This window comes from Phaenicophaeus curvirostris, chromosome 1, assembly GCF_032191515.1.
Source record: "Phaenicophaeus curvirostris isolate KB17595 chromosome 1, BPBGC_Pcur_1.0, whole genome shotgun sequence".
Classification (NCBI taxonomy): domain Eukaryota; kingdom Metazoa; phylum Chordata; class Aves; order Cuculiformes; family Cuculidae; genus Phaenicophaeus; species Phaenicophaeus curvirostris.
Genome location: NC_091392.1, coordinates 35,781,383 through 35,806,515, shown reverse-complemented (window position 1 = coordinate 35,806,515; position 25,133 = coordinate 35,781,383). Strand labels below are relative to the sequence as shown.

At 41.7% G+C, this 25,133-nt stretch overlaps 1 protein-coding gene across 13 annotated transcripts in view; it reads right to left on the bottom strand.

Annotated features, from left to right (window-relative positions):
• Nucleotides 1–25,133, bottom strand: part of GRIP1 (glutamate receptor interacting protein 1) — a 334,393-nt gene that overhangs the window by 152,515 nt on the left and 156,745 nt on the right. For 2 of the 13 annotated variants that reach the window (XM_069852625.1, XM_069852655.1), the window contains exon 1: nucleotides 15,159–15,416. The exons of 10 other annotated variants lie outside the window; for them this stretch is intronic. In XM_069852625.1, the coding sequence (XP_069708726.1) occupies nucleotides 15,159–15,213 (55 nt within the window). In that variant the 5' untranslated portion in view covers nucleotides 15,214–15,416. Of the gene's footprint in view, nucleotides 1–15,158; nucleotides 15,417–25,133 lie in introns of those variants that run through there. One more of the 13 variants, XM_069852670.1, reaches the window with a different exon arrangement.

Below are 25,133 nucleotides of genomic sequence, written 5' to 3'. Positions count from 1 at the left end.
CAAGACCTGCCTTTTGTGAACCCATGTTGACTGGGCCTGATCACCCTGTTCTCTTGCATGTGCTTCATGATAGCACTCAAGATCACCTGTTCCATGACTTTCCCTGGCACTGAGGTCAGACTGACAGGCCTGTAGTTTCCTGGGTCCTCCCTGCGGCCCTTTTTGTAGATGGGCACAACATCAGCCAGCCTCCAGTCCAGTGGGACTTCCCCAGTCTTCCAGGACTGTTGGAAGATGATGGAAAGGGGTTTGGCCAGCACATCCGCCAGCTCCTTCAGTACCCTAGGGTGAATCCCGTCCGGCCCCATAGACTTGTGACTGTCCAGTCGGGCTAGCAAGTCTCTGACCACCTCCTCTTGGATCATGGGAGCCTCATTATGCTCCTCTAGCTCCTGGGTTTGTACACAGACGGAACGACCCTCCTTACGACTAAAGACTGAGGCAAAGAAGGCATTAAGTACCTCAGCCTTTTCCTCATCCCCTGTTACTGTTGTCCCTTCTGTGTCCAATAGGGACTGTATGGTCTCCCTAGTCCGCCTTTTATTATTTATATATTTGTAGAAAGATTTTTTGTTATCTTTCACTGACTTGGCCAATCCAATTTCTAGCTGAGCCTTAGCCCTTCTGATTTTTTCCCTACACAATCTCACTTCCCTCCTGTAGTCCACCCAAGAGGCCTGTCCCTTCTTCCAGAGGCCATAAACATTTCTTTTCTTCTTGATATCCCTCAAGATCTCTCTATTCAACCAAGCTGGCTTTCTCCCCTGCCGGCTTTTTTTCCGGACCACGGGGATGGCTTTCTCCTGAGCTGCTAGGACCACCCCTTTGAAGAGCTCCCAGCCCTCCTGGGCTCCCTTGCCCTTGAGTACTGTCTCCCATGAGACTTCACCAACCAGCCTGCTGAAGAGATCAAAGTCTGCCCTCTGGAAATTTAATGTTACCGTCTTGCTAACCACCCTCTTCACTTCACCTAGAACAGAAAATTTTATAATCTCATGGTCGCTTAGTCCTAGGCGTCCACCTACCGCCACATCCCCTACAAGGCCTTCTCTGTTCACCAACAGGAGGTCCAGGAGGGCACCTTCCCTGGTTGGTTCATTCACCAACTGTGCAAGGAAGTTATCTCCCACGCACTCCAGGAACCTCCTAGACTGCTTCCTTTCTGCTGTGTTGTACACCCAGCAGATATCAGGCAGATTGAAGTCTCCCACCAGAACGAGAGGCATCGATCTAGAGATTGACCGCAGCTGTTTATAGAAGAGCTCATCAGCTGCTTCTCCTTGGTTGGGTGGTCTGTAACAGACTCCCATCACAAAATCTACCTTCTGGTGGGCTCCTCTGATTTTGACCCACAGGCACTCAACCTCCTCATCTCCACAATCCATCTCAGTGATGTCCAAGTCCTCCCTTACAAAGAGGGCTACCCCACCTCCTCTCCTACCCTTCCTGTCCCGCCTGAAAAGCTTATACCCCACCATAGCCGTACTCCAGTTATATGAGTCGTCCCACCACGTTTCCGTGATGGCAACAACATCATAGGCCCCTTGCCCTACGACAGCTTCCAGCTCTTCCTTCTTATTTCCCATGCTGCGTGCATTGGTGTAAATGCACTTCAGCTGAGCTGCAGAGCCTTCAGCCCTCCTAGAGGGAACAGGGTTCGTTCCCAACTGCCTGGTAACTGGATCAGTTGACACCAGAGTGCCTGCATCTCCCTTAACACCCCGAGGTATGTTCTCCCCCACTTTTTGTGCGGTGAGGTACTGGTGGTCCTCGCCCGCGCACCCTCTCCCAATCACCAATTCCCCACATCCAGGCTCATTCCTGTCTAGCCTGGGCTCAACCCCCTCCCCCTTCACATCTAGTTTAAAGCTCGATTTATGAGCTTGGCTAGGTTTCTGGCAAGGGCTTTAGCCCCCCTAGGAGACCCATGTGTCCCGCCCTTAGCGAGAAAGCCTGGGGGTGCGTGAGCCCCCCCATGATCAAAAAAGCCAAAGCCCCTCTCCTCGCACCAGGCTCGGAGCCAGGTATTAATCGAATTCTTCATCCTGGCTTCCCCCTCCTCTCTATTTAGCATTGGGATGGAGCAGAATACTACTTGTGCCCCAGAGCCCTCCATCACTTTCCCAATTGCCCTGAAGCCATTCTTGATGGCTTTGGCCTTTTTGTTTGTTAGGTCATCATTACCAGTTTGGACTACTATCAAAGGATAGTAGTCTGTCTCGTGAACCAGGGAAGGAAGTTTTCTAGCTACCTCCTTCCCTGATGCACCCGGTAAGCAGCAGACCTCTCTGTGGAGCGGGTCCGGTCTGCAAATGGGTCCCTCCGTTCCTTTTAGGAGGGAGTCCCCTACAACAATCACCCTCCTCTTCTTCTTGATGGAGGATGTTTTTATCTTTTTCTGAGAATGGTGCAGCCTAGGGAAGGATTCTAGGCTGTGGGAGCCACCATCCTCATCCTCAGGGCTGGATTCCACCTGCAGCACCTGGTACTTGTTCGCCAGGGGGATCTGGGGCTTTGCTGTATGGGTGAGGGGAGTAGGTTTCCTTCCTCTGGCAGGAACTTGCTGCCATTCCCCATCTCTTGTTCCCCCAACCCTGCAGTTTGCAGGTGGATGATGTTCGGACACTCCAGCCCCAGCAGGCTGCTGAGTTTGTGAGAGGGCCCTGCTCCACTGGTCAATCTCCCTCTCACACTCCCTGATGGTCCTCAGTCTCTTCACCTCCTCTCTTAGCTCCTTCACCATGTGAAGGAGTTCCCCCACTCGAGCGCAGCTTTCACAAGTGGGGCCAGAACTGTTAACTACCATCTGACTTATGGCTAAATGGAGACCTGAAATCTTGAAAACAGCTGCAAAGTTCAGTACTGAGAATACCACATGACCAGTCTGGCCAGTCCCAGCTCTCTGCCTGGGTAAATCATGAGGATGTGAATCCCATGAAAAATAAAGGCAGAGTTTATACTGTGATCAGAAAAATTATTCACAATTCTGCAGGGACTAAGTTAAAAGTGGCTGTAGATTTTTCTGTTACACTGGACAAAGGAGATCTCCACACTATGCTGCTACCATAGATGCAACAAAAGAGAAGTCACTCTTAATCCCTGGGGCTAAAGTTACTACCTCAAGGCAGCTGTCAGCCAACACAGACCACCTGCTGTTCAATATTACATAGCATATGTGCATAAGAGATGGCTTTCAGACTCACGTTCGCAGGAGCTCAGGCTGCTGGTGGCTTGGTGGCCTTGCCCAAGCCATCCTGATACAGTCCTTAGTAGCAGAAGGAACTGCATTCTTCTACAAAGGGAGCTAAAATTTTTCCTAAGGCATAATCTGCCTCCCACATGTTCCTGCTGGTGCTTGGAAAGACTCCCTGCTGCCTCGGGAGCTCCATGATGTCACCTAATTGTGGTCATCAGACACATTTATGGCAGCATTACACAGCTCCATAGTGAAAATGAAGATGAGATGCAACTTGACATTCTTTTGGACTGCTAAACTTCCCAAGGAACTCTCTCATCAACACTGCACTTGTCTGCCATTTTTAAAGAATGATAAAACAAAACCTAATACAGAATCCCGTTTTCCTCTGTTCCTTCCCATTCTTTGAGAAAACAGCTATAAATTCCAAGATTTAGGTTTCTTTCCTTTTGGAGCAAGCAATTTCTTTTTACTTCCAAGGATGGTTTTTTGTCTAGTAAAAAAGAACCACTTGTATTATACACCAGCTTAGCTTGTCGTGTTTTCTCTAAATTACCAACTGCTTTTAGCTCAACAGAACAAGAACAATGATAATTTTTGCTTAGACTCAGCAGAATGGAGTCCTGACCTGGTCCAACAACAACATCAAAATATCTTGGGTCTACAGAAATTTCTATGTATGTGGACACAAGCATGTCACTAAAGGAAAAAACCATTCACTTTGTCACTGGAAAACTTAAAATACTCAAAACATGCCCTCCTTTTGACTGCTGGGGAGGAAACAGCTATAGATCAACTTTAGTCTCATAATGTGGCAGGAAATTTAATCTTTGCCATTCATTACTGGCTTGTGATACAGCAGAGAACAACATGCCCACAATATCTTTGCAAAGCTGTACTGGTCTCTGACAGGTCACAATACATGCTGGATGCCCGGAAAAGAAATCTAAATGCTGGAAACAATTTCTTCTGCCTGACAAGTCTGTCAAATTCTAGTTCATTAAAAGCATAAATGTTTCCTTTAGAGTATTGTGGATTTAAACTGTATTTTATTGGTGACATTTACCAATGCATTATGGTAATTCAGTCACTTGAAGAGTTGGCATTTCTTTCCTAAACATCTTTTTTCAGTCACCACTGAGAAGCTAAGGCAAAGTCAGACTGTTAGATGAGAAGTTATTTCTAGTAACACTATTTTCTCTCCAAAATTATGCCTAGTGTTTGCCTCTTTGCAATCAGTCCAATTTGGAGTAACTTTTCTGCCCCAATACATTTTCAGGGAAGCCTCCTTTTCCACTAAAGGCATCATTCACAACAGCATTAATAGAAATTGCAGATGAGCTGTTCAAGGGATAAGATAGAGAGGTTGAGAGGAGACTTACATAATACTTTCCCTTTCTCTGTACTAACAACTTTCTGGGCTGAAGCTTTAACCGTCACCCAGGGCTGAATACGTTAAAGACAGAGTCTTAAAAGGTTCCTAAATATTAGAGGAGTGATGCTGTAGAGCAAGCCTCCAAAAGAAGAATGGAGACAAAATGGACAAGCATCTTCAAAACTTCATTTACTCACAGGAGTCAGTGAATGACATGGTGACATGGTGAATGACAGTGAATGACATTAGCAAGTTTGCGGATGACACTAAGCTGGGTGGAAGTGTCAATCTGCTGGAGGGTAGGGAGGCTCTGCAAAGGGATCTGAACAGGCTGGACCGCTGGGCTGAGACCAATGGCATGAGGTTTAACAAGGCCAAATGCCGGGTCCTGCACTTGGGGCACAACAACCCTGTGCAGTGCTACAGACTAGGAGAAGTCTGTCTAGAAAGCTGCCTGGAGGAGAGGGACCTGGGGGTGTTGGTTGACAGCGACTGAACATGAGCCAGCAGTGTGCCCAGATGGCCAAGAAGGCCAATGGCATCTTGGCTTGGATCAGAAACAGCGTGACCAGCAGGTCCAGGGAGGTTATTCTCCCTCTGTACTCGGCACTGGTGAGACCACTCCTCGAATCCTGTGTTCAGTTCTGGGCCCCTCACCACAAGAAGGATGTTGAGGCTCTGGAGCGAGTCCAGAGAAGAGCAACAAAGCTGGGGAAGGGGCTGGAGAACAGGCCTTATGAGGAACGGCTGAGAGAGCTGGGGTTGTTTAGCCTGGAGAAGAGGAGGCTGAGGGGAGACCTCATTGCTCTCTACAACTACTTGAAAGGACGTAGTAGAGAGGAGGGTGCTGGCCTCTTTGATAGGAATGGTTGGACTCGATGATCCGGTGGGTCTCTTCCAACCTGGTGATTCTATGATTCTATGACTGTGGTAACACTGTGTTAACTCAATTTGATGAGCCAGAAGGTCCCATCTATTTATATTCCTAAAAATTTTGTAACACTTTAATATAAAACTTTTAATTACTTCCAAAGTTAACAATCAGATTTTCCCCTAAAGGAAAACCAAAATGTTACAAAAAAGTTTCTTTTTGTTCACAACTCGCACAAACTTAGCCCTTCAGGATAGTCCTCCCTGCATGTCCTCCAAGCAGCCCCCCTCCCTAAGCTGGCAAAACTCCTGCAGGGAATGCAGGTAATGCAGCAGAAATGAGATTACCTTTTGTTGATTTACTTCCAGCTGTTCAGAGAGGTGCTGTAACCTATGCTGACAGACAGACTTGCGCGCTCAGGCGCTGTGCCTGCAGCAGGACATTCCAGCACCAGAAACACGTCAGCATCACCACAGTGATGGAGAATGAAATGCAGACAGGGTGCTGCTTCCATCCCAGAAGCCATGCTAGGAGACAGATTAAGCTGCAAAAATCTGCCTAAAAATGCAGCCATGCTCTTACTCCTATTTCAGAGAGTATCTAAGATTTAGCAGATTCCCAAACTAAGTATTTATAAAGCACATCAGAAAGTGAGTCCATCCTTCCCTATGGCACCTGGGCACATGATGAACCAGAGCCCATTTTATCTGAAGCTTCACCTTGCAATACATTCCTAAAACGTCTACATAAGTACTACTAAATAATTGTAGACTTTAACTGCATATGGGACAAAACATTTTCATAAAATGATCAGTTTTTAACCTCTACTGTTCAGTCCTCAGCAGTTCAGGTCCCTTTTTCTGCTCTCATGGTGTGTGCCTTTCCAGCAGCAGAGGCTGTGCCCTCAGCATGAGCAGCATCTGCTCCACCTCCCTTTTCTCTCACATCCCCCTCATTGTTTTTCTTTTACCCATTCTCCTCTTCCCCGTTTGCTGTGCAGACAGCACCACATCTCATACTCCTGCCACCTCTTCTCTCAATTGCAGCTCAGCTGTCCTTCCCTTGCCACTGGCAGCACCCACAGCCTTGGGTCTGCAAGTCTCACCAGCTAACTGCAAAACCAAGGCCTGCAATGTGTACCACCTCCTTTCTCCTACCCAATGTCACTCTTCCCACTGCCCCGTTTCCTCAGGCTTCATCTCCATTCATGCATTTCTGTGGATACCCTTCACTCAAAGTAATAACAACTCCCATGGGCACCAGATTTGCACAGGCAGAGAACTAATTTGGTTACAATGGAGAATGCAAGGACAGAGTATGGTCTTGCACAGTGGCAAAATCTTCAATGTCTACGTCACCGTACCTAACACGTGCTCCCACCAACTGCTCTGCTCCAGCCTCCCTCACACCTTCTGTGCTGCTCTGGGACGCTCATGCAGATTGGGCTCCTGACAGAAATCAGCTGCTGGAGCGTTTTGGAGTCTTTGTCCTCTGATGTCTGCTAGGACTATATAAAAGACCTAACAATGACATTGAAGATAAACTCATAAAACATTTGCAATGTTCTTCTGTCCTGCAGCAGATACTCAGAAAGACATTTGTGTCACATCCCATCCATAAGCCAGCCTGGAGTTCCATTATTTACAGCTCAAATGTCTCCCCTGCATCCATATTAAAACTGCCATCACTTATCAATAAACTACTTCTTCTGAGTAATTTCAATTCACCTTTAATGTTTAGAGAGCCTATAAAATGCCACAGAATAACCTTTTTTTTTCATTTTCATTTGGATACTTCTGTGAGAAGTTATGCTATCCCAATCATGCAGGTAGGGGCAAGGCATTAAGTCCAAGATACATGCTGAACTCCTGCGCAAGAAGTTTAGAAAGGACTAGCCAAGAACTTGTGTAATCCATCCAGTACCCACAAATCCAATGTGCTGAGAAAAACTCTCAAACAATCTCTACTTCTTACATCTGCAACAGACAGCAGAGTTGCTATATCACATATCAGCTACTAATATCTTATAGATATCAGGTAGCTCATGACCACTTACCATATCTTTATATCACAGAATAGTTTGGGTTGGAAGGGACCTCAATGATCATCTTATTCAAACCCCACTTCCAAAGCCTGGTACGCCTTCCACTAGACCAGGACACAGTGCGGCACATATAGAAGTATCTACATTTCTCTACAATTTATTCATCAAATTCACTTTACGGCTTGGGCTCCAACAGGATTTTACACTGCTCCCAAATTAAGTCCCTGAAAGAGATCCTGTTACAGAAATATAGAACGGTTTTGGTTGGAAGGGACTTCAAAGACCATCTAGTTCCAACCTCCCTGCTACGGGTAGGGACACCTTCCACCAGACCAGGTTGCTTAAAGCCCCATACAACCTGCCCTTGAACACTTCCAGGGAAGGGGCATCCACAACTTCCCTGGGCAACCTGTGCCAGTGCTTCCACCATCCTCATAGTGAAGAATTTCTTCCTTATATCTAATCTAAATCTACCCTCTTCCAGTTTAAAGCCATTCGCCCTTGTCCTATCACTACATGCCTTCGTAAAAAGTCCCTCTCCAGATTTCTTGTAGGCCCCCTTTAGGTACTGGCAGGCTGCTGTAAGGTCTCACCAAAGGCATCTCTTTTCCAGGCTACAACTCCAGCTGTCTTTTTTGTGGCCCTCCCCTGGACTTGCTTCAATAGATCCATGTCCTTCTTATGTTGGGGGCCCTAGAGCTGGACGCAGTACTCCAGGTGGGGTCTCATTAGAATGATGAAGAGGGGGAGAATCACCTCCCTTGCCCTGCTGGTCACACTTCTTTTGAGGTAGCCCAGGATACAGTTGGCTTTCTGGGCTGCAAGCGCACACTACCTGCTCATGTTGAGCTTCTCATCCACCAGCACCTGCCAGTCCTTCTCCTCAGGGCTGCTCTTACTCCATTCTCTGCTCAGACTGCATACCCATCCAGGTAAAGGACCTTGCATTTGGCCTTGTTGAACTTAATGAGGTTCGCATAGGCCCACATCTTTAGTCTGTCTGCCCCTAGAAGGCATCCCTTCCCTCCAGCATGTCAAACACGCAACACAGCTTGGTGTCAATAGCAAACTTGCTGAGGGTGCACTCGATCCCACTGTCTATGTCTGTGACAAAGATGTTAAACAGCACCAGTCCCAATACTGACCTTTGAGGAACACCACTCATCACTGGTCTCCACTTGGACATTGAGCTGTTGACCACAACTCTTTGAGTGTGATCATCTACCAAGTGGTCCATCCATCAAATCCATGTTCCTCCAATTTAGAGACAAGGATGTCATACAGAACAGCATCAATGCTTTGCACAAGTCCAGGTAAACGACACTGATTGCTCTTCCCTTATCCACTAACACTGTAATCCCCATCACAGAATATGACTGTGGCTTTCTTTTCACATCTTACAGGCATCTGCATGCAAATATATTAGCTCATCTAAAAGAGATATCATTTATCTGCAAAACTCAGGCTACATGCGCCTTCTCAGACCATCAAGGCTGTAGCAGCACTCCACCTTTAAGTAGTTCGTGCTTGATTTGAGAAGTATTTTTATGTCTTTCTTTTTTGTCCGTTTCATATAGATTGGTTAGTATGCTGCTGTACTTTGGATCATCCTGAATAATTAATAAAGAGTTTGCCAGTTCTTGAATATATTAATGGTGTAGAAAAACTGCATGAACTTGTGAACTGTGATCAGCTTGCTGCAGAAGAGAAAATCTTTTCTCCTCTCTTCACTACTTCTTACAACAATACGTTCAAATAAATCTGTTGAATAAGAAGACAATACTGCAAAGAACTAATACTCGTTAAACAAAATAAATCTGCCTCCTTTATTCTACACGTACATGGCCCTAGAAAGCCTGAACAGCAATTACAGAAGGAACACCTTCGAACAAAAATTAATATCTCTCTCTCCTTCTGAGATCATAACACAGGCACTTACCATTTCAAAGCAATCTTAAAACAGCCCTGGCTAAAGATGCTCTTAAGTGCAAATCAAAAAGACAAGATGGGTGAAATATCTAGAAGGGAAAATACCACACAGTTTTCTCTGCTCTCTCATGGTCTTCACCAATTTCAGCAACTAATTCTAATCAGTGATGCAGAACAGGAACAAGCATGCTGGGGTTGTACCCCAGAATGTCACAGACCAGCTGGGTGATAGAGGGCAGGTCCCAGTCACTCTGATTTCATTTCCTTTTCTAATAAAGAACCCTTCCATAAAATACGGATTGGGTTTTTTTCTAAAAAAATTAACAAAACAAATCAAAGTTGCAATAAAAAGGATTTTAATATTTTTTTTTCTCTTTATTACAAACACTAAGAGTGATACTAAAAGCAAAACTTCCCTTGCTGACAGACAGACTGCTCTACTGCTCTCTCTTCAGCAGACTTTCTCCCGTCTTCTCATGAAATATGAGCTAAAGGCCCTTCTTGAGGAAGGGCTGCAGTGCTGGAGGTGGCCCTGAAGTTCCCACATGCTCCCAAAAAAGAAAATTTACAGATTTTTCCACCACTCTTTACTTTTTCACTGCAGTTAGTTTACTAAGTCTGAAGTTGTCACTTTTAAAAATACAGTGGAAAAAAATGAGAAGTGTGGACAACTTGAATAAACACATTGAGTACGAAAAACCTCAAAGCACATTTCCAAAACCCCAACCAAATGCACAAAGCCAGCAATTTCATGCTGACTGACTATTTATTGCTCTTGTCAGCATACTTAAGAACTTTCTGAATATTCAGAACTAATTTTAGAGAGAGTAGGAACTAACCTATGTTCAAAAGCCCTTACAGATATTGTTACTTGGGATTTTAACTTCACTCAAAACAAGCTGTTGACTAAGTTCTAATACTGTCAAAAATTAGAATTACATAATTAGAATTACTGGTGAAATAACATACAGAGTGGTAACTTGCTGACACAACCAGGGTTGATTCTCTGAAGACTGGAAAGTTTGTAATAATATACAGCCTCCTTGTCGAGTCCTTAACACCATTTTAATTTCAGGCTTTTAAAAAAAAATTCTGGGTTTGTTCTTGTTATAGTTGCTTGTACACAAAAGCCAAGTATAACCTACATCCACCTACATTCAGAATTCATCCTTTGATGCTTTAGGCCCCTAACCAATTTTTAGAGAACTGATGATCTTGTGAACTCAAGAGTACCATCCTGCTTTTTAGACTTGCTTTATCTCACTGTATTGGAAACATATTGGAAACATAAAAACCTATGTCTGCAGAAAGGATCTGTATGCGCAGTAGGTGATAAATTATCCTGAAGATACACTATAAAGCTTTGATGGGTGAAAGGCAGACTCAGCTCCTTATACTATGCATTCTGCAGTAGCATTTGACATCCTTATCAGAGTGCTCTTATTCTGTTTCCATCATGATAATATCCAGAATAACTTCACTGATCTGGGTATGTTAAAAAATGCATTCCTGCCTCCAACCCATTTCTGTAAGCAATGTTATGCATTAGACACAGTTTCCTAAAAGACCTGTTCTTGTGACTAATAAAGGAAAAAAATACCGAACATGTCCATACATAAATTAGCCACAGCCAAGGCTCTATAATGCACTGCTTTAAAGGCAATTTTTAAACTATAAAGTGCTTAATTTTGCTGTAAACCTGACCAGGTTACACATTTCAGCAACTTTTCTATTGTATTATACTCTTATACCGCAATTCTTTTAATTTCTGCAATTTTGATCTAGCATGTGTAGTCAATGTGACTCCCACCGACTCTTTGGTATGCACAGCACAATGCCCAATGCCCAAGAACTTACAGAAATAAATTTTTGGGAAAACCAAAACCTAGCATTTTGTCCCTGCACAAAAAAACCCATTCTACAATACAAAAAGTTGTACAAAGTGATTTGTGGTTGCACTTACAACCTCAAATGTGGCATTTCTTTATGTTCAACTGGTCCAAATATAAGTTTCCATTCTCTCTGAGCCCAGAATTTCTCATAAGGAGATCTACAAAAATGGCTACTACTTCAGATTCTTAATCTACCGTCTGTCTTACCTTGCTCTTTGGGGATAGGAAAGAGATTAAAAAAAAGAATATATAAAAATTTAAAAGACTTCTTGTGAGTACAAATTTCAGTAGCTAATGCGGTAGAGAAAACACCTTTTCTCTTTTCAGAGCTGCTTAACCACTTTCAACATTGCTTAAAATATATATATATATTTCTCCAAATACATATCAATAATCATAACTAAAAAGAGACTGAGCCAGCAATAGTTCAGCTCAAAGGTAAAAGCATCAGAGATTTATGTACAAAAGAAATTAGGTAACTACAGCACAAACTCCCAGCCACCATAAATATTTTAACTGCTGTTAAAAAAAAACTGTCAGTACAAAATAGTGTAGAAATTCCACACTAGTGTAGAAAGCAGGAATTTTGGGGGGTTCTTACCTAGATAGACTAGATCTAAATTCAAATGATGTCTCAGCCCTTATAAGACAATAATCTCACAGAGAATCCTTCTTGCAAATTGCATAAACGAATAAATTAATACTCTTCTTCCATGATTGCTTGTTAATGGACACAAATACAGAGCTTCGTCTAAGCCTGGTAACATGCAGTTTCATTACTGAAAATGTACTGACCTCCAAAACAAGGACTCACAAAACTTAAGAGTAATACACATTAAGGGAACTAATCTTATAGTATTTAAAATTTCCTGCACGAGTAATTATTGTGCACTTTTTGTTTGCCCTAAAAAGGAGTAGCTGCTAAAATGGAAAGATGAAAGAAGAGTTGGTGTACAGTGGCCTCAGCAGATGCAGTGTCCCAGGTACCCGGAGACAATACAGCATAGGGGGAGTGCACGGGTCAGGAGCAGCAGTCAATGAGGACCTAGGGGAAGGGAGGTTGAACTAGATGATCTTTGAAGGTCACTTCCAACCCAAACTGTGATTCTACAGTGGTGCCTTTGTCCTAAGAGCAGTGCAAGTTTGAGAGTAGAGGACAGAAAGAGACCAATGTTCCCACCTGGAGATGGCCCTGGAGCTGAGGACAAGGGCAGTGCAGGTTGTCATGCTGCAGGGTCAGACTCGCAGCTATGGGAAGGAAGAGGAGCAGTGGGTCACTGAGCAGATCTTGGAGAGAGTACCCACAATTAGATCATATTTTTGCCTTGTAACTCGCTCAGAACACTTGAAGATTTTCCTGCCAGAGATTTTTAAAAGGATAAACTAAGCATGTATAGCAATCCAAATAGACACAGCTCCACTTTTTGCTTTGAAAGGTTAAGATGAAGTACAGGAAGGAGGGAGTGTAATTGTTGTAAAACACAATATCGCCTGAACATCTCCCTGTTGGGAAGAATCGCTGTTGGAGAGTCTCCAGTTGCCCACATGAGGCATTTCTGTTTACATCCTTATCTGAAAGAACAAGAAATGAAGTTACAAGCTTGCTTTGTCAGGACAGGCATGAAAAATGACATACACCAATAAGGGAAAGAAGATATTTCCACTTTTTGATGTACAGTTAACTGCACATTTATCATTTATTAAAAACAGAAGGCACTAATCAAAGGTGCAGCATTCCAATTTCTTTTCACCACTGCAGGACCTGAAAGACAGTAAAGAAATTATTTTGGGGAACTGCACAAAGGCAGAGGATTAGTGCAGAAGAGAAAGACCCTAGCAGAGACAGTCTCAGGAAAAGTACTAAAGCAAAGAAAATTTATTTTTGAGCAAAGGAGTTCAATGAAAGCACCAAACCCCAGAACTAGCAAGCCAGAAGGGAAGGGAATCTCCCAGCTGATGCAGCAGTAGGAGATTGTCAGCTGGTGGCAAAAGTCTTCTCCACGGTAACAGTGTGGAGGTCCACTCCTGTCCCCAGCAAGCCTGATCGTGTCGAGCAGTCCATAACTGGTGTCTGACATTTAAAAGCCAAGGCCATAGAAGGCAGAGGGTTAGCAAAAAGAACAAAGGTTTTACTCAAAATGGTGACAATTCAGGAGCCTGTCAATTAGGAGAGCAACTCTGGTCCAGCATGCATAAGGCTTACAGGACTGTCCATAGTAAGACAAGCACAAGGCACACTTCTTTAATGCAAAAAATCAATAGTATCATGCCAGTTCCTACTGGGAAGGAATGGGAGGAGCAAGGAGTCTCAAAGGAAGTTAAGATTATTTCAAAGGAGAAAAAACATGAGCCTGAGTTCTACTGAATGATGGAAGCGTGAAAGAATTAAGATGGCTATGACGTATAAGAATATTGATTTTTCCCGAGGAAACTGTATTTAAGTGGAGAAACAACTCTCATCAGTGGGAAACTAAATTAGTGCCCAGATCTGTCTTATAAACACATCAGCAGACAAAAATGTTCCTCTGCTCAAACCAGTACAAGAGAAAATGCTGACTTCTAACCTGATAAATGTGTAATAGAGCTACCAAAATAGAAGCATGTTACACATATGAGAAAAACAGGCATTACCCAGCACAGATCTGAAAGAGAAGCAATTCTACAGAAGAGGGAATGATCAATAAATATTTGAGTTCATATGTTTTGAACAGCAGTCTAAAGAACAGGAAAATGCATTATGTAAGTTTGATTGCAATATTCTTCTCTCTTCCCATTACTGGCCGCAATGTATTAGCATTTTACTCTTTTATGCTTCCACAAAATAAAATACTAATTGATTTTGAGCTACACTGACTAATAATCAAAGACTACTGATTTTTCAAGCTGGGCTGATACAAACAGTTTCATTCACACACGGATGTGTTTCCAGCTGCACAGTAATGGCCATTAAATGAATCACAGTACCCAAGCTAAAATACAGAAGCTTCTTATTTGCAGACACATAATACTACTATAATGTTGGAAGCTTCCACCAAAAAAATGAGCCAAAATCACAAGTGAAACCTTTTTACAGAGAGAAGGAAAAATTATCAAATGTAACACATTCTTCTCAAAAAAATTAGGTTATTTTTAGAAACTAAGATATGCTCATTCCTATAGACGGAGGGTGTCTTAAAAAGCCAGGTTTTCACATAGCTGCTTTAATAATCACAAAGAACTCACAGTACGATGTAAACAGCTTTTTAAAGTTCTGAGTGATAAAACCAGAGACCACAACGATTTACAGGAACACAAGATGCACACTGCTCTAAAAGGCAAATTAACTTCACAAGTGTAACATGTGAGTGCAGCCCTGAAAAACCACACGCTGCTATCTGTACTTCACCACAGACAACAGTGTTCGGCATCTAAAGCATTGATAGAAATAGCTTACAAAAGACATTAAACACAGAAATTCATCCTGAATATAGGTCCTGAATACCCCTGTCAGCTGTTCCAAGTAAGGCAGAGCATGCAGTGACCCAAGAGGGACTCCTCTGAGTGGTGATCAAAAATACAAAACAATTATATCCCGCAATAACTTTAGCACTTCACTTAGAAAAAAATCCTCCCTTTAGCAATAAAAAAAAAAAAGGAAAAAAATAACAGGAAGCTATCTTCCTAGCAGAAGCACAGCGTGGGACGTGTAAGGATTTTAACTGTAAGAGCCCCCACACCTTTCTGTATTCAGAGTTCTTTGTTGCCCGACAGTAAATTGGAAGGACAGTCATATTTAAAAGTAAAAACATCAAGTTGTGCCTCCGGATTGCTGCAACGGAGCCCCTGAATGAATAAGAAAGAAAGCACGTTACCTTTAGCAAGTCTCCTCAGGATTTGACAGCGGCATTTAAAAGAGACAGCTATCATTCTTGCTGCCTGCCTCCCCTGGCAAAGCGCGCTCAGGACTCTGCTCGGTCGAATGCAGCAGAAGCCTGTGAATTCCTCCTCCCGCACATACCAGGAGAAAGGTAGCCCTGGCGGGGAGTGACAAAGCTTAATTCCTCTTGGCTGATGCAGAGATCAGCTCCGTGTCATCCAGCAAAGCTGTGTCATTCACTACTACCACCACCACCATCTGCATGGGGAGATGAAGGGCTTAAAAAGCAGTATTTCTTTAAAAGCTCGTGAGCATCCAGCTGCACACATGGATGTGGATATTAGAGGGAGCTGTTCCCCAGTCTCTCACATTCCCCGACTGTGCAGGGAGCGATGGTTGCTGTGCCAGGCAAAGGGCCCCATATCAGCAGATGTAGTGATTATTCTCCTTTCTCCTTCCTCACATCTTTCCCTCACGGTTCCCTCTGGATAAATAGGGCAAAAACACTATGAATCCTACTTCTGGGGGAGAAGGCACCTATTTCAAGTAGAAAATATTCTAATCAAAACATATCGAAGATTTAATCTAACAGATCTGTAGGAAGAAGAAAAGCAAAAACCTGATTTCATCGCCAGGGAAGCTTTTTGACAATTGTAGACAAATTTATTACAGCCTTTGAAGCACAGACCACAGGGGGAGGGAGAGAGGCAGAGGGAAGTGATGGATTGTTGTGTGTGGGCAGGACTGCCAAGCGTTTGATCACGCCAAAATAAATAAAATTAAACTGCATAGAAAACACACAGTGAAACAGGTTTTCTCCTCTCACTAGAGAAGAGAGCAGTTTTTAGTGCACCTGAGAATTTATTCTGCCAAGCAGTGCAATTTGTAAGATTTTGTATGACTTCTTCAGCCCACCAGGAGTTTTACATTCTCTTCTATATAGCCAGACAGCGAATTAACCTGCCTTTACAATTCATTCAGAAAATGATGAAGTGGAGCACAACGCTTAAGTGAGAGCTCCATCCCACTTTGATAGCACCAAAAATTTACAAAAGACAGAACTCCACACCCATTCTGAAAAACCAAGCAAGCAAAGCCAATAAGCCATATAAAGTTTGTCAAGTTAGATTTATTCACAGAACTCTAGTGTTGCACCAGATAATCTCCTTTGAAACAATACATAATTATTTTTTGTCAAGAGTTTAAATATATCTCTTGGGTGATATATTTAAAATTGTCTCCATATACTCTATGTCCCATTCACTTGCTTTGACTTCAAAATGGCTCAGTTTATCTCCTGACATCTTTTATCCGTTGCTATATTTAACGTTACAGTCCAGTGTTAGGGTGCACATCTTCTCCTGTCAGCTACAGAGAGCCCAGAGGCGGTACAACCAGCTTTCACACTTTCACACTGTCTCTTTCTCTCCTCGACTGCTCCACACTGCATCAGCAGCTCTGTGCTTCCCATATTCCAACTCGCTATTACAGTAATTGTTTTTCTTATTTTTGTTTTATTGGTTACAGCAACAACCATATTTCCAAGGCCAAGGTGAAACATTCCATCAGCACAACTGCAATTGCCCAGATAGGGCCAGTGAAAATTGATTTTATTTCGTTGTCATTAAAACCAAATGGGGGCAATCAGGTCATCTGTTTGCCAACCTTGTTATCATTTCTTGTAGTGGCTGTTGCTCCATACAGCCATAAAATCCAACCAGCAGAAAAGCAGACACACCTGAAGCCATGGGCTGATCACTCCAGCCCTGTAGCCACAGACCACTCGCCAGGGCGTGCAAGGAGGGGTGACAGCAAGAAAAGTATGTGGTGGTCTAAGTCAGTGTAATTCAGAAGCCTGGAAAATCTTGGACTATCACAGATGGGGAGAGGAGTTGTGCATTCTCATCCTCCCAAAAAGACAAAACCAAGAAAAGATTAAGTGGCACCCTGCTGCAAAATTGCCAATATGCTCCTTGAGGAGAAAATTTGCCACCATTTTTTCCTGCCACCTCCTGCTCAGGTAACAGGGTTTTGCATCAGTAACACCAGTCAATACCACACTGTATCCAATTTCCTTGCTCTCAGCTGCACTGGAGAAACTGTTCCAGAGACCATCACAAGGCTGTGGCCTCAGCACACAGCCCCGGCTCTCAGCTCTTTCAGGTTTCATATGCCAAAGCTGCCCCGAACCGTCCGCTCGCTTTCTGCAGACCAGCATTCAGAGTCCACACTGCTGCCTTTTCATCTGCCAGGTTCATGTCCTTGATGCTTTAAATCTTGTCATGCACAGACAGACCCATTTAAACACCTCCCCTTACACCTCCAGGTAACCAGAAGATACTGCAAGATGATCACTCAGCTGCCCTAATATCTCTTCTTTTTGATTTTTTGTGATTATTAAATGTCCAGACTTTCCAAAAGTCAGGCAGCATTTTCTTAGATACCAGCCATTCAGCTATGCAGATGGAATCAACTGGTTCTTCAGGAGAAAAAAATGGGGAGGAGGTAAAAAAACCCAAAAATGGCAGAGGAGCTGGGAGGAAGGGTAGGTAGTATAATATTAGGAGATCGAAAACCTTCAGACGTACTGAAAAATTATTTATACTCCATATAATACAGGTTAAAGTCTTTACCAATTATATTTTTTTTCTTATTAATTAACAGGTCTACAAATTTTACTACTATTTTACCTGAGCTCATCTGTAAAAAAATCTCCTTTTTCATTTTGCTCCTTTTGGACAGCAGCATGAATTTGTATCACTTTTATTGCTGCACTCATTCCTTTCCTCAGGAGACTGAAAGGTTATTTATAAACTCTAGGATATATATAGCACACATATTTTCTCAACTGAATGTATACTCATAAATACTCGCTAGAAGTTCACTAGATGAAGGAACCTTATATTTCCATTTGATAAGACAGGCAGTATAATATACGTATCCTATTTAACACCATCTTCTGGTTAATCTTATCAGATCACATTAGCTGAAATAAATGAATCAAAAGAAGTTAAGATCTATTACACTTCTCTGCAAGATAAAGAAAATTTATGTAATGAAATTTCTCTAAATTAAATGGAAGATTATAATCTTTATATAGTGTGACTTTTGGATACATTCAATGTGAAAATACTGTATTCAATGAAGAATACAACTTCTGCAAAATATCAAACGGGGAGGGAGAGGTTTGCCAAAAATGTGGTTTTTTATCCAGAAAACATAACTCTCATACCCTTATGCTCCATAGGAATATACACCCAGAACATGCTTCTTGATTAAACTCCACTCACACACACATCAAATACTTCCTTTCACACACCAACTGAGCAGCATCTTGAAACCAGTTACGCTTCTCTCCCCTCTTTTACTTTACAGGGGGTTTGTCCACAAGAGCTGCCATAATTGGTTTTGGATGTCGCAAGCTCCTATTTTTCTTTACAGGTCAAGTTTGTATGTTGACACTATGGAGGGGATACCTGACAGACTTCTCATTTGAACAAAGCCATGTACGCTGAAAACCCAACCCTTTTAGAAAACAAACCGAAGGGATTCAATGAAGACAGCAACATATTCAAACTACAGCCTCAATGAAACACTAAGGCAACCAGAAAGACAGAGATATCAAATGATTAACCATGTCAGGAAGACACAATGATATCTAGTGGAACCATACAGATAAGAAAACTAAAATGAAATATGATGACCTCTGAATCCATTAAGATTTTCTACAATTGAATATTTTGTTCCATCATTTTAAAAGATACCATTGGCATCTATCACATTATTCAAATCAAAAGTCTGATTTTTAAGCAAAAAGAATGAATTGAGCTCTGAAAATAACAAATGACCATACAGATAGTTCTATTTTGAAAATTGAAAGATTTCCAATATTGTATTTGATATATCCTTCTTATCAGTCAACAACTAGCAACATAACAAAGAATCTCAATCTTAACAAAACAAAATTTCAACATTTTTCATCCCAAAGAGAAGAGTTGTATTCCCATGCAGCAGCAGATTCAGGCAATCCAGCATTTTGCAAAGGATACTGTTTTATTACAAAGATTCCTCTTCACTACAGGGAGAGGGAGTAAAAAGGAAAGCACAATAAAATCACCCTATTGTTCCCCCGCACTCGGATTATCAATGCAGACAACTTGTCAGCTTTGCATAATTTAGAGGGTCTTGTAAATTTACATTTTTATTAAATCAACAACAGCAGCTATTTTCTAGCTATATTAAGCACCTTTGCAACACTGACGGACAATTTCCCACAGACGTTGCGGAAGAAGGCTTTACAGGTCATTAGAAGTTGTTCAGAGGTGAGGTGGTTTCTGAGGACCACTGCTGGAGAACGTTTCATGTAGAAAGCGCAGCATGTTTGGAAAGCAAGGATATACAAGTTCTGAAAGCAGTAACAGATGATGAGAAAAAATCTATTAAAGATCAGAGTGAGTGCCAAAACACCACTGCTGTGGCACCATACAATATGCCTCATTTCCTAGGAACAAATTAGTACAAAATAATTCAAGGGTTTTCTGGATATATAAAAAAAAAATCTTAATGGCTTCAAGCAATGTCAGCCTTTTTGAACCTGCAGGTACTGAACAACTGGTCTTAAAATTGGCCAATATTGCCACATTCTAGGATGGCTTTTTATTAAAGTGTTTCATAATACAGCAAAGAATCACATTTTAATTTTTTTTTAAAAATACATTTTATTACATTTATAATGTAGCATTAAATAAAACAGAATGCGTACTCCTTTTCTATATGAAATAACTCTCCAGTACACACTACACTGACGTAATGTAAAGAAGAGCATTCCCTACGTTATCCTTCACAACAATCCCACCCCAGAGCTTCACAAAAATGTGTTATGCCAGTCTATATCAATTAATGGTAAAAAATTAAAACTGTCCTTTGCAGTGAGACTGCATTGATACACCAAGGTTGAGAGATTTTCTTACTGGAGAAACGGTCCTCAAAAGATGTCTGAGGTATGTAACGTAACTCTGACTTTCCATTCCTAATCTCATTTCAGTTGCCGGCTGTATAGGTTGTTCAGCTTCTCCTAGGCTTTCCTAGCTGGAATTCTTTGTTTAAAAATAATTAGGTACTTAGGAGAATTACAGAATATAAAGATACCACATGTATTACAAAAATTAGAAACTTTTAGTAGCACAAGTATGTCACATCTCTCAAAGGTAATTTCAAGCCACGATGAATTGAGATTTAATCCAGAAAGAAGTCTCTTCATGAAACCAATAGCTTGTGAACCACTTCAAATATTGCTCCATTTCTAGTACATCCACATATCTGTAGCCTTTCATTAGTTTGTTTCACAAAGACAGAAGAGAGCGCTTTCTTTCAGAAGTGTTACTAACAACTTGTCCTTGTATCTTCAGAACCAGCAATTAGAGAAGAATCTATAATTTTTCAAAACATAACGAAATATAACACACAACCCTGGTAGTCTGTTTGCCCGCCCGGCAGAAGAAGCAGTGAAAGGACCACAAACGGCCCTTTGCCTTCCTTTTAGATCAAATGGAGAGAAATAAGAAGTAGCACCCCTGTTCAATGCACAGGCTCTGGGATTTAATGTAATCTCAAAACTAAAGGATGACTCTGTCTTACAAGTAGCTTCCACATGCTGCAGTCCATGGTTGAAGACTCCTGTAATTACAATTTCTGTAAAGCTTTGTACTTTGTAGAGGCTTTTTCAATTAGTCAAAATGATGACCTTCCTATTGCTACAGCAGCCTTTAACAAAACACAGCTAAGCATTTCCTCAAAATTACCATACTGGAAGCAGGGACAATCTCACACTTAGCAGAAAACAGCTGGTTTTACTCTCATTTAAAAACAAAAAGGAGATTATGATTCCACTGAAACCACTTGAACAAAAGTGGAATAATTATACCTCTCTCTAACTATACTGCTTTGTTTCCATATTTTTATCAACCTATTTAGCAGCCATGAAATTGCAATATCACACTGGAAAATAAAATCTGTATTTGGAGGGATAAGTCGAGAGTATAACATAAGGTCGTCTAATCTACTCCAGGAGATTTTTAGGAATTAACTCAGTAAGTTTTTTTGTGGAAGCCTTTATATTCAAGATACTGTCAAAAAGGATGGGAATGGAAGATTACAGCTGTAGACATGCAGCAGAAAGAAGAGATGGCACCAGCAGAGTTTCAACCAGCAGCACCTCCAAGCCTTTGCAAGACAAACACCAATTCACTGATACAGTTGTATTCCTACATGCATGCAAGCTGCAGGAGGACATGGTAGCAGCTGCTTTTTCAAAGCAAACTGGGTCTCCGTACTGAAATTAGGTCACATATTGTGTACTTGCCTGCAGTACGAGCAACAGCCAGCCAGCCAACTGGCACCAACCACTGCACCTTCCCAAGCCACACTGACTTATCCCAGCAGCAGAATTGGTGTGCCTGAAAACCAGAGATAATGGAAAATCCAGAAAAACTGATCTGATATACAGAATACAGAGAAAGAAATTTAAAAAAAAAAAAAAATTCCAGTTTGAACAATGAATTCTGACTTTCCTGATTACAACACAACGTGTTAAATGGATAGAGCTGTTAACTTGCTAGTAGGTTCATATTTTATTCTAATCCCCGAAGTTGCAGAGCACTGTCCTGGCTCTATACAAGCCATGCCACACAGTAACTCCAGACATACAAGGGAGTACTATGTTGGAAGCAGCCAGGTAAGTACTGAGCAAGCTTTGGATGAAGTTGAAAACTCTGTAACAGGAAGCATCACAAGACCCTGTGCCAAAAAAGGCTTGGGGTCTGACCTTGCCGTTTCCAGCCTGGTGATCTCTGCAAGAAGAAATGATCCCAACATACTTGCACACTAGGTCTGTAGGTCTGTGTGTGCCAGCCTTGCAAAGACTTGGAGTTCACATACAGCGCATGGCATCCCAGGCTTTTCCTGTGTACCTTCCAGGGTTTTTTCATTCAGTGATAAAAGATTTTATTTGTTGGGAAATTTTGCCATCTTCTGAGGACTGATGATCAGCCACCGTGAAGGAAGAATGAAAAGCACAGTCAGTGGTCTGTTACTGTAGTCTGGCTTAACTCACAACGAACAGGAAAGACATAGCAGCTTTAGGATGAGGAAGAAAATCTTCCTGCTAAGTGACAAGAAGGTCCTTCCTTGCCTCCCTGGATTCCTATGCAGGATGAACGCACCCTGCTCTCCTACTGGCAGCTGGCAGCAGAACTCCACCTTGCCAGTGCTGGTACAGTTTGTCTGCTGGCATTTTACAACCACATATTCTGTCCCCTCCTGAGACTGGCAATATCGATACCCTACACACTGCCCTGGACTCAAGTTTCCATCGGATGGCGGCCTGTAATTAAATGACCAGGTTATTTCTTCCAGTTTAGTGTTCTGAAATAAAATTTATGACAAAACCATGGCTTTAGCTGGACTCAAATTTGAAGGCTAGCATCCATATCAGGTCTTCTGTGGCATCTTTGGCAACTATGCACCTATTTGAGAAGGCACATTCCTCAAGTTTCCATGCAAACACATCAGTGTTCATAAGTCTCTAAAAGAGTATCGTATCGTTGTACTTCACCATATCATGGCACATAGCCAGTAGCACTGACAGTCGTGTACAGCCTTTACATCCCAAGCCTTTGTTTCGGGTGACTATTTTTAAAATGGAATTAATGAATAACTGAGACATTTTGGATCACCATTTGAGCTGTAACCGCTTAAAAATTATTTAAACCTCTGAGCAACACTCACACAAAATATGAACTGGGACCTATTAAGGCTTGTGTGATCTTCCACTGCAGATCTCCACATCCCACCAGAGACGCTGCACCACACAACGTGGTACACTTTGAATTCACTAGCCTAGCTCAAGGCTCAGAAATAAAGTCAGTTAGTCTGAATTAATTCTGTGTTACTACGAGAGCACTGGGTATCTCCCAGTGCTGAACACTGTAAAAAAACCTCTGTGCGTTACCAAATGCTTATATTGTCATAGTTTAGTGAGAAGTCATACAATTAATTGTTCAAATACAGGATGCAAAACCAAGGAACTCGGTCACATCTGCATATACCAGAGAGCACATCCCAGAACATGATGACTCTAAAAATGAGTGAGCACATCATTCAAGGGAATTAAATGAGAAGCAACTCCATCAACAGGTTTAATGCAATCATTGCTTGTATAAATGGAGGAAGACTGAGGAGAAGTATCAGAAAGATTGCTACCTGCCTGATGTTGAGATACCTATACTAGAACCTGATATTCAACTCTAGTATCTACACTGGGCTTTTGCCTAGTGTGGGTTTGTTTTTTAAAGGTTGAAAGGCTGGAGAGGGTGCAAAGAATAGTACCAAGAGTGATCTGAGCAATAAAAATAGTTTGTGCACAATGAAAGACTCAACAAACATTGGAATAGTTTGGACTTGATTATACAGTGTCTAAGAGCTGTTATAGGAAGGACATGTTGAGTGCTCAAGAGCTTCTCCATTGCTTGATGGACGAAGAAGGCAAAAGAAAAGCCACATGGGGGGAAAAAAAAAAATAGGTTGGAGTTTAGAGCCAGTAAAATTGAAACTAATCACCACCTTCTGATGGGAAGATCTACTGACAGTTAAAACTCTCGAAATGGTTCCCTGAAGAGCCACTGCCTGCCTTCCTGCAATATGCATTTTCGCAAAACATCAATTATTTGACTTGCTGTAATACTAACAGGCTGGATGCCGCATCCTGCTAACACCAGGGGTAGGCAAACATCCTACATGTCTCATCTTGCCTTAGAAAGTATAGGAAGCAAAAGACGAGATTGTGACAGTCTCCTGCTGTCTGTATCAACTTTAAACTACTGCTTTGAAAAAAAGAAATGGACACTGATAAAAAATGGACAGGAAGAGTCTTCAGACTATTTTTATCCTTAAAATCAGGTTTGCACAACAGTGAAATCTATACAAATAAAATGTTATTAAGAGATACAACTAGCTATAGAACATGTTATATATATAGTGTTTTATATATATATAAATATGTAGCGAACTCATAAAAGAAAATCTTTTTATAATTCTTAATGTATTAGAAAAACTGTCCCACTCTGCTCCAAAACTGCTCCACATTCTCAATGTGTGAACACTTCAAGATTGAGTAAACTGTTTTATGCACCATCCTCACTCCCACACACCTCTTCCCATTTGCCGTGAAAGAAAGGAAAGGATCCACAACAAAAACACCTGTGCAAAGTACCATAAAGCCTGTTAATTACATCAGGGGAAGAGAATATCTTTAATATGTATGAGTCAAAAGAAATTACCATCAAGTTTTGTTACCAGGAAACAGTTAAAACAAACGAAGGAAAGGTTCCTAGGCAAAGGCTTGATGCATTTGTAACATAACATTCCCAAGCTCCTTTTAGGGTCGTTCCACCATGGATCATTAGTGCTTTAGTAGTGTCCCACTGCTATTCATTACTCTTTCAACAGCTCCTTCCAAAATACTACTTAGAAAAGTTCAAAGCTTGGCCACGTAACATTAACACTGAAAAGTCTCTATACATATTTATACAGGTTGGGTTGGGGTTTGCTTTGTTTTGTTTTTAAATCAGAGAAATCCTACAGTCTCCTAAGGTAAACATCATATACAATAATGATCAATAACATACCGAAAGCAGCTAATGACAGAGGCAAAACAATGTGTTCAAGAACCTCTCAACAGAAAACTAAAATACACCAGTCAGAAAAACAAATTTTTCCTCTCAGAAAATTAAAATGATAACTGAAAAAAACAAAGCACTGGTTATCTTCCTATAAAGAACAAATTCTTCTATATTACTGTAAACTTATTACTTGTATACTATCAAGTAGTAGTAACAAATCATTGCTTCATTATTTTTCTAGTAGCACTTTTTCATATAAACACCCTCTCACACATTTCTTTTGCGTTATCAAG